Genomic DNA, 10,450 nt, shown 5'->3' with positions numbered 1-10,450 from the left:
CGGGTCGGCGCTGTTTTGGCGGCACATCAGTGCATATATATATATATATATATATATATATATATATATATATATATATATATATATATATATATATATACAGTGCCTATAGAAAGTCATCATACCTTGTCAAAATCCTTATCATTTGTCACATTACACCCTGGAAATTTTAATAAATTCTATCTAACCTTTTCCAGCTGTATTTACACTTTATGACTTTAAAAAAAAATTCTGAACAATTATTATAAATTAATTAGTACAATACATGATTTAGATAAGTGATCAGCCCTCTAAGAGTAAGCATTACAGACTTGCTCAGGTGCAACTTATCACCTTTCAGATCACATACCTGGCTTATTGTCCCCCACCTGACATCAGTTGTAGTGGTTTTGATTATTTCAGAATAAAACCAGCTGTTCCATGAGGATTCCATTACTAGTAGTGCTTAGTAATGAATTCAAGAATTCACCATGGTTGGCACCACCAAAACCTTGCCTAGATCGGGCCATCCCTCCAAACCGGATGACTGTGCCAGGAGGATATTGATCAGGGAAGCTATCAAGAGGCCAAATGCAACTTTAAAGGATTTACAAGCCATTATGTCTGAGATTGATCGGTCTGTGCATGTGACAACAATCTCCCAAGCTTTACACAAAGCTGGCCTGTATGGCAGTGTGGTGCTATATATCCAAGCGCTATATTTGGAAAAACCAAACACAGCACACCACCAAGAATATACCATACCTACTGTGAAGTAGGGCTGTGTTGATACAATCAAATATCGATACATTGCAATAACATTTCTCATGATTCTGTATTGATACTTTAGATCCATGCATTGATTTTTATATTCAACTACTTGTGTATTCATATCATATCATGTAAACACACAACGAACTTGGCGCACTGTTACTTCCAAATCAATTTAATGAGGTGACTGAGAGACAAAAATGGAAAAATGGGATGTTTTGAGTTACATGCTCTTCATCAGACATCAGTATATAACTGAAATATACCCAAATGAATTGGAATTGCTTCGTAATCTAATCAAATTATGATATTGTGATGTATTGCAATATAACATATTGTGATGTGTATTGCAAACCGTATCGTATTGTGAGATGCCAGGTGATACCCAGTCCTACTGTGAAGCATGGTGGTGGCAGCATTGTTTCTCTTCGGCGGGAACTGGGCAATTGGTAAGTATTGAAGGTAAAATGGATGCTGCCATGTACACCCAAATTCTTGAGGAAAATCTGTGGCGCTCTGCTCGACAACTGAAGATGGGCTGGTGGTTCATATTCAGCATGACAATGACCCTAAACAACAACAACACAGTGGCTTAAGAATAGGAAGATCAAAGTCCTTGAGTGACAAAGTCAGAGCCCTGACCTAAATCCAATAGAAAACCTGTGAATGGACTTAGAGCAGTCCATCGCCACTCACCCCACAATTTGACTGAACTCTAACAATTCTGCTAGGAAGAATGGGCTAATATTCCCCAATCTAGGTGTGCGAAGCTAGTAGAGACATATCCAAACAGACTTATGGCTGTCATTAAAGTAAAAGATAGCTCTACAAGTATTAAAGTATTCAACCCTTGTTATCCTAGTTTTTCATCTTTTATACATTTTTGGAACTGATGCCTTGTTTGTTACTTGAATGTTGTAAGGCACGATTTGTAAATAAAGCTGGAAAATAATGTTGTTGTTTTTTTTTTTTTGTAATGGGTTTTGATTTCAGGCTTTAAGACAAATAAAAGTGATTATTCCAAAGGGGTATGATGATTTTCTCTAGTGTGTGTGTGTGTGTGTGTGTGTGTGTGTGTGTGTGTGTGTGTGTGTGTGTGTGTGTGTGTCATGTTGATCAGCCACAACATTAAAACCACCTGCCTAATATTTTATAGGTCCCCCTCGTGTCGCCAAAACAGCGCCAACCCGCATCTCAGAATTCTACAGAGCAGTTACCTGAGTTACCGTAGACTTTGTCAGATCGAACCAGTCTGGCCATTCTCTGTTGACCACTCATCAACAATTGTACCTCTCTCTGTACAATTGTGGTGAGAAGAATAGCATCTCAGAATGCTATTCTTAGATGCGGGTTGGCACTGTTTTGGCGGCACGAAGGGGACCTACACAATATTAGGCAGGTGGTTTTAATGGTGTGGCTGATCGGTGTATACACACTCACATATCTGGAAACTTCATTTAGTTTAAGAAATGCTGTAAATATATTACAAATATATTATATGCTATATTATAAATGTAAGTCAACAAATGCTACCATGATTTATATTTGAAGTACACTTCTATATAGCGTTATACTTATTGTATAGAAATAGTACTTTACAAATGTATTTTGTACATTTATTTGCACTATTAAAGGTTTGAACAATTTTGTTTCTAAAACAAAAAAACCTTTTTAATGGAAGAATTTTGCTTAACTGCTTGATATACGTACTGTATTTTATTTTATTTTTTTCAAAACTAATTTTTATTTTATTTGTTTTGGGGTTAATATGACTGATATTGCTTGACCATTTTCGTGAAATTCTTCCTGTCATCCAGATATATTACAGTGCAAAAGTTTTAGGCACTTGTGAAAAATGTTGCATTGTGAGGATGTCTTTGGCAGATAGGATGTATCAAGCTTCTTGGAGAATTCACCACAGTTCTTCTATCTATTTAGGCTGTCTCAGTTGCTTCTGTCTCTTTATGTAATCCCAGATTGACTTGATGTTCAGTGGGGGGCTTTGTGGGGGCAATGCCATCTCTTGCAGAGCGCCCTTTTCTTCCATTCTAATCTTTTCAATTTGTAAAAGTAATGTTTGGGAGTCTAAAATGTATTTTTCCTATTGACACACTAAAACTGAAGATATAAATAATCATGACAAATGTTTTTGTGAAACATCTTAAGTGCCTAAAACTTTTGCACAGTACTGTGTATCAGATTTTGCAAAACCAAAGCAAGTGGAACTAAATGGTTATTTCTGTCTACCTCTCCCACACGCAACACATGTAACATGAGAGGGACGGTCTTGGGATAGAAATGCTGAGAGAGACATTCTTTGCAGTCCTATCAGTCTACCGTAACAGACAGCCTCCCTGGTAACACTTTTAATGGGTGCTCCTTGCAGGCACTGCAGAAATAAGGGAATGCTCTCTGAGCGATGATGTCTGTGAAGGTGAATAGAGCTGTCCTCTCTCGCGGGTTGTAGAAAGTGACCTTGGACCTGTCCATGTCTAATACAACTCGCACTACCACCAGCGGCTCCTTATTCATAGTAAGTGGTGACCATGGGGCAGTACAGGCTTTATACTCCCCGTTACGCAGTCGAATGGTCCAGAATCCCTCTGCAGGGGTCAGCACGTGCTTTCCCTTCCGGTTGATGGATGCACTTGCAACTCCAATGACCCAGTAGGTGTTGTTTTTTACCTCCACATCCCAGCTGTGTCGGCCAGATCTGAAGCCCTCACTGCCCAGCATCTCTGCACCTATGTCAAAGCGCTCAGGGTTGTCTGGAAGTTTAAAGGTCTCAGAACACCACTGTAATGTAGTCAGATCTTCTGACAGGAGGAAGCAGCTTGCAGCTGTGTTTGGGTCGAGGGTTACAGGAGCTGCAGAACAACAATTGCTTGAAAGGTTAAATCCGCTGTTACTGTGACTTCGAAAAGTTAACATTGCTCTGGAATACTTGATTCTGATTGGTCAGTTGTGGCTTTCAAATATTTTTGTGATCACTGAACTGTATATTTGGCCGTTGTCTATGGCAACATACAGGTGCTACTGTTATGTCTCTTGTATCATTTCAAGGCTTCTTTTCATACCAGTGCAAGTTAGAATAGCAAACTGGCACCATCTTTATCGATTTGGTAAGTAGCTATAAATGTAGAGTCAGTTGGTCATTATTGCAAAATAAAGTTACAAGACCCCTCCACTTGTGCCAGGGTCATGATCACCCCGTCTGGGTTTATTTTGCAATGATGACCGGCTGACCGTACATTATCCCTTATTAATGAGACATAAAAAAATGTGCACATCCAAATCAAGTTGAGTCCAGGACACAATGCAGCAAACTTGCAATGCAGACTAAAAGAGCCTCATTAATATAACACGAATATATCCAATTCAAACTATTTACATAATGTCTTTACGAACGACATACAGAAATTTGTTCTGCTCATACACTATATGGCCAAAAGTTTGTGGACACCCCCTTCTAATTAACGAATTTGGTTACTCCTTTAAATCCAGTAAAGAAAAATCTTAATGTTTCTTTATGTAATGGCTTGGGCTTTGTGTGCTTCCAAATTTGTGGCAACTGTTTGGGGATAGCCCTTTTCTGTTCCAGCATGACAGTGCCCCTGTGAACAAAGTGAGGTCCATAAAGAAATGGTTTACTGTGTCTGGCGTGGAAGAAATTGACTGGCCTGCACAAAGCCCAGACCTGAACCCCACTGATCACTTTTGAGGTGAACTGGAACAGCAACTGAAAGTCAGACCCCATCGACCAACATCAGTTCCGGACCTCACTGATAGCCTTGTGTCTGAATGAGAGCAAATCCCTGCAGCCATGTTACTACATACAGTATAGTGGAAAGCCTTCCCAAAAGAGTGGAAGCTGTTATTTCAGCAAAGGGGGAAATTGATGCCTAAGGTTTTGAAATCAAATGTTCATCAAGCACATATGGTGTCCACAAACTTTTGGCCATATAGTGTATTTCATGGATGAGGCCCACTAATGTTGTTGCTCTAAAATTTTATTCAACAGTGACTTTTTGATCTCCGGCTATCAGGCCAAATGAAGGTGGTCAAAAACGTTGTCGTCCAATAAAGTGTGGAGAAATAAAATAAAAGTGTCCAATGAATTAATTTTTTACATGACTACTACACCAATAATGGTCAAAAAATCCCTTAAAAATGCTTTGAAATGTACATGGTACAGTATATAAATACTTCAGCATTTAAAAATACACATCACAGCATGTATAAAGATAGACCATATTCAGTATGTACAATATTTGATACTGAATATACAGTACTTACTATATTGAATGATTTCCTGCATTCTCTCCCAGATTTGAAACTTTAATGAGCCCAGGTGTTTAGCTACATCAAGCAGAGAACCTATTACCATCTCTGGATCCTGGGGAATACGCCATGTCCTTTAAATTGAGTAAGAATTACAAAGTTAGGGGGGAGCAAATTATACATATTTAAGATGAAAAAGCAAATACATTTAAAGTTGTTACATGTTGAAAGGGGGTGGTACCTCTTAATAGTGTCTTTGTAATTCTAGATGAATGAAAAAGAAAAGGTTACTAAAATTACAAGGTGTGGATTGTAAGCTTTTTTCAAGTTGTATTCATTCAATTAAAAACTGTTACCTTGAGAAATGGGATGTCCTGAGATCTCATCTCCTGTTCAACAGTCTTTACAGTGTTGGTTAGAGATGTGATGTCATTTTCCAAATTTTCAATCTTGTCATTCATGATCTGGCTCTTCTGCATCTTCTCTTGCTTTAGCATGGAAAGCCGGGATGCTTCCTCATCTCGTAGGAACTGTTGCATCGCCTCAAACTCCTCTCGTATCTGCCTCTCAGTATGCTCTGCCTGACTCTAGATTTAGAATAATATGAAATACTTTTTCTGAATTGGAGAATTTATTGTCTCTGGGCAAATAGCATAGTATCTTAAAATGAAAATACCTTAATATGTTCTGCTATTTGCTCGCAAGTCAGTTTGGCTTTTTGGAAGAGCTTCAGCTTGTCCTTCAGTGGTTTTAATGCATTTTTGAGTTCCTCCTGGAAAAAGGGTAAATAAAATAAAATTAAAAAATTACAAATGAGGAACAAAACAAGCAATTTGTCATACAAAAGTCAACAATATCTTCAGTATCGCACTGCCAAGTTCACACAGTGGCTGGAGTAGTGAAGATGCAACTTTTTTTTTATTTTATTTTTTTTATATATAAAGTAAGAGCATTTAGTGTTGTAATAAGGAATCATATACTTGCTGGAACACACCTATGGATTCTTACATTTAAAAAGACAAAAATTTTTTAACATTAAAGGTGGAGTAAGTGATTCCTGAGAAAGACTGTTGATATTTGAACTCAACAGCCAAACAAACACACCTCTCCCTTCAGTGCTTCTTCAGATGCTCCGTCCCCCAAATTCATACACGTGCAATAGTGTTGTGTGGATCGGTCCAAACCGCTTTGTTTATTTTCCCATTTACAGAGTCAGGGCTGTGTACAAACGGTGAATATTTTTTCTGCGCACACAGAACGGACAGCTAGTGGACCGTGAAGAGATATTCGCGGAATATGACAGTGTATTGGATACAGATGACTTACTCCAACTTTAAGGGCACTAGAATCCAAAAGAAGGGTTAGGAAAAGGATTAGAAGTGCCATGGGACATTGAGACCACAATTTAAGAGAAACTGTAATTCTTAAAGTTCTCTTAAAGCTATCAGAATTGTAATTCTCTGTTTTTCTTGTTATATTTTTAGACACAAAGTTGCCATTATAAGAAATTAAGTCAGAGATTTTAAGTGCCAACTAGATATGTAAAGTTTATCAGGATCAACTTTGATGTTGACTTGACGAAGCCTCGTCTGAAAGTTTAAAGTATTTTTGAAGTTAAGGCTATTCAGAAATGATAGATAGATAGATAGGAAAGAAAGTGGTCATTGTTTACATTTACTTTTTTGAGAGCTGGAGTTTGAATAGTCTTGGCAGATTTGAAATCAGAAAGGTAACACCCACAGAGTTAAAATCAACACTTTCCCAGTGTTTATATGGAAACCACCAGAAAAGTGTTAAATTAACACCTTCTAAAGTATTGACTTTTTGAACACTCCAACAGTGTTAATTGACAAACACATAAAGTGTAAAATTTTAACTACATTTGTACATTTTAGTTGATAAGAACTTCTAATTTAACACCAAACCAGAGTTAAAGTAACACTGAATAGTAGCAGTTTGTGCTCAATTTTAAATGTAAAATTTACACTCATTATCCATTACAGTATGGTAGGTATTCCATGTAATAGCTTACATTTGCTCCCCACACCCATCCCCACTCCATAAAACAAAAACTGATAGAAAAAAATGCATTTATTTTTTCTTCTGTACAATTTTTACAGTAAATGTCTGGTTCAACATAGGAAAGTGAATTTGTTCTTCACAACTTCTTAATTTTAAATGGCTTTTAGTACTGCAATGGACCAGGCAGAACTGAAAAGTTGAGCTCTTGTTTAAAAACAAAAAGCATGAAATTGCTCTACAAAGTTAATCTTGTTTCTCAGTAAATAGGTAAACAGTCTTACCAAACAATGGCACTTTATCATCAAAATCAGTCCCAACAGTGATATTCAGCAGTTTCTTGTCCATCACAACATAAAAGCTGCTGATTGTCTTCTTGCTGGTCCCTGAAGAAGGTAATGCTGCTGATGTCCCTCATGATTCTTGGGGGTTTTCAGATTTTAGATTTTACATTGTACAAAAACACTTTCATTTCGATCAGTAAGAAAAGTCATGGCAACCCGAGTCAAAACAATCGGAAGGTGAAGTTCATGTAGGAGAAATTTTGGTCTTGGTTTAGGGATTTTGGAAAACCCCTAACCCAAGTCTGTAGAATGACTGTATGCAAAGCCTTTTTAGCAAGTCAGCATTGGCGGCCATCTTTGAAACGCTTCCGGGTAGCTATTTTTCTATGTGAACAAGCGGCATAAAAGTGCAGCACTTATCTATTTGAATGGGGAAAGACCGAAATCTCTAAATCGGTTGGTCAAGATTACGATCAAAATTATGAAAGATTAAGATCAAGATTACAAAAACATATTTAAAATCAGCAGTAAAATCTGATAACACTGGTATCATAAATTGTGCAAAAATGCCATTTTCCCGGCTTGTATAGTTAATGCACATGTGTGTTCACAAGTTGATTGACAGGCGATGTCTGTATCCAAAGGGTGATTGGCTCTTTTATCTGTAAGGTGGGACTTCCTTGCTATATCTGTTGACCATTGGCTGTTCCAGTTTCTCCCATTCATTTTAATAGAAGTGGCCTGTCTCTGCTAAATAGTCTCTGCAGTATGTCAAGCCAAGACATTCCATAATTATGAAGTCGCAATTAAAATTTACCATAAGATACCATAATATCTTATATTTTATTTTTTAGCTCCCAAGTGAAAACATTGCATGAGGTGACAAGTGGGGACCTTGTAAGACCATAATAATCCATCCTTGGTCCTGGCCTTAAAAATTGATCTTTTTAGATACTGTTGTATACATTCATCAACTGTAAATAAAGACCAAAATCAAATGAATTAGTCAAATGCAAATGCTTTAGACTGGTAAGACTCGAGCACATGGAAAAAGTGCATGGGAGTCTGGTTACAGTCTTTCCAGGAGGGCTCATACCCAGCAAGAATATACTGTTATTAATAGCATGATAATAATGCAGCCAAGGAACCATAAATAATCATTTCTAAGGACCTAAACAGAAGAGATGGTTGTACACCTAATATGTTCTTATTTTATTTTATCAACTGTTCATCAAATTGATGCACAATTGTTGAAACTAGCGGATAAACATTACTGTATAATCTTTGTGCCAGGCAAGCTGGTCCTGGTATATTGCTTACAAGTCAAACATAGATACAGGTGGTCACAGTTTTTGAGATTCTAAAACACCTGTATGCAGACGTACCTTACAGTCTTGTGAGGCTTCATATAAAGGGTACAACCGGTGACCCTTGTGGTTGCTCAATGACTTGCATTTGCTACAAGTGGGTTCCAGGTCCTCCAAACAGAAGAGAGTCAATTTCTCACCATGCTCCTTGCATGCAATTGGGTCATTTTTGCAGCGTTCTTTCAGAAAACCCTCACAGGTCTTCTCTAGCATTTTGTTGACCAAGAGCTCCCCCATAGACGATGGCTGGCAGCAAAGAGGGCATTCACACGTTCCCCCACCATTCCAGAGGCTCTCCAGACAATGTTTACAGAAACGATGTCTGCAGAACAGCACTACAGGCTTTTGAAGGATACTTCCACAGATGGGACAGGAGAGGTCCTCCTCAAGACATGATTGCTTGGAAGCCATTGCTGCTTTGAGCCCCTCATTGCCCGGTGGGGTAACAGGGGGCATTTTATGTTCCATCTACCCACTTATGATTAACCTTGGGAGATCTGTTTTCAGATTGGCCCCAGTATACTGAGTGTATACAGTACATCAGCGAGCCTACCATGAATCAAGACTGACATATGATATGCTCTGATCTGCGCAAGAGTCATGCATAAACATCGCCTTATGTAACATCAGGGTCTTGGCGAGTGATTTGACATTAGCACTGACATAAAAGGGGGTTGAAGTGTGCTAAGATCTCATGTCATTTCAATGAAGAGGATAAATAATATTTGCCATCTAATAAGAATAATAAAAGAAAATAAGATTTGAGAAGAATTGAAAAACTGGCATCATGGAAGTGGGCTGAGTTACGTTTCAAAGAAGAAAAAAGAAAGGAAAAAAACAATGAATTTATTCAAATGAATAAATATACAATGGTCTTGAAACATATTTGCACAATTAAGCCAGACTTGTTATTGCATTAGATGGCAAAATATCAAACCAACTGACAATTATTTTAAAGAAATATATTACATTAGCAAAGCATTACACAAAGGGAGATTTGTTTAAAAACTAGAATGTGGATTGTTTCCCGCATAAGCCACCTCCGGCTATTTCAGCAATATAAAAATACTAAATTATTCTGCTTTTATTCTATTGCAATCTGGCAATATATGTCCTCATACTATTATCATTATTATTTTTCATTAACGCATTTATGAAAATAATAATAAATTCTCCTTCTAGTTATTTACATTGTGGCTAATGACAACGCAGCTTTCTCAAACTTGCCAGAAATGCAACTGCTTGTTTACTTCCACGTTACAAAATAAGGGGAATACTAGTGGAATTTGAATAAAGGCACCTGAGGAAACAACACAGTAAATCGGCATGTTGCTTACGAATTTGCTTCTACCCTGAAATCGGCCCATTCTGCAGAATTACTGACAAGCGGCATCCCCCATCAGAAATTTTTGCAGCACTTCAAATGTGTTGCGTGAGCAATCTCTGAGACACAGGTTCTGGTTCTGCGTGGAAACCAATTAGTAATCGTGTTCACCTGACCAATGGTGAGTGCAATTCAGAGGTTTTATTTTCATTATAAAATTGCAATTTTACTCCACTGATGGTTAGGTTTGGGTTGAGGTTTGGGTTAGGGTGTGGGGTTAATAAAATGTGCATTCTTGTTGACTGTATTACATCAGTTACAACTAAAAATGTAACTCACTATTGGCACCACCCAGTGGACATTTCACCTGAACTGGAACTCAAACATGCCCACATATTTAACAACACTTCCAAATTTCAATGGTT

At 37.7% G+C, this 10,450-nt stretch overlaps 1 protein-coding gene across 1 annotated transcript; it reads right to left on the bottom strand.

Annotated features, from left to right (window-relative positions):
- Window positions 1-1,807: 1,807 nt before the first annotated feature.
- trim35-13 (tripartite motif containing 35-13) lies at window positions 1,808-9,243 on the bottom strand. The gene is made up of 6 exons (XM_051716620.1): window positions 8,720-9,243; window positions 5,708-5,803; window positions 5,388-5,618; window positions 5,273-5,295; window positions 5,047-5,165; window positions 1,808-3,617 (listed from the first exon to the last, which is right to left on the bottom strand). The coding sequence occupies exons 1-6, from the start codon at window positions 9,167-9,169 to the stop codon at window positions 3,079-3,081; spliced, it is 1,458 nt and encodes a 485-aa protein (XP_051572580.1). The 5' UTR covers window positions 9,170-9,243; the 3' UTR covers window positions 1,808-3,078.
- Between the last annotated feature and the right edge of the window lie 1,207 nt (window positions 9,244-10,450).

Source organism: Myxocyprinus asiaticus, chromosome 14 (genome assembly GCF_019703515.2).
Source record: "Myxocyprinus asiaticus isolate MX2 ecotype Aquarium Trade chromosome 14, UBuf_Myxa_2, whole genome shotgun sequence".
Classification (NCBI taxonomy): Eukaryota; Metazoa; Chordata; class Actinopteri; order Cypriniformes; family Catostomidae; genus Myxocyprinus; species Myxocyprinus asiaticus.
This window is presented reverse-complemented; position numbering and strand designations above follow the sequence as displayed.

What these genes read in the sequence shown, in the direction of transcription:
- trim35-13 (XM_051716620.1), bottom strand. Translation starts at nt 9,169, where the DNA reads ATGGAACATAAAATGCCCCCTGTTACCCCACCGGGCAATGAGGGGCTC. An exon ending in AAATAGCAGAACATATTAAG is followed by an intron (nt 5,619 to 5,707) that starts GTATTTTCATTT and finishes TTCTAAATCTAG; the next exon opens with AGTCAGGCAGAGCATACTGA. An exon ending in TACAAAGACACTATTAAGAG is followed by an intron (nt 5,166 to 5,272) that starts GTACCACCCCCT and finishes CTCAATTTAAAG; the next exon opens with GACATGGCGTATTCCCCAGG.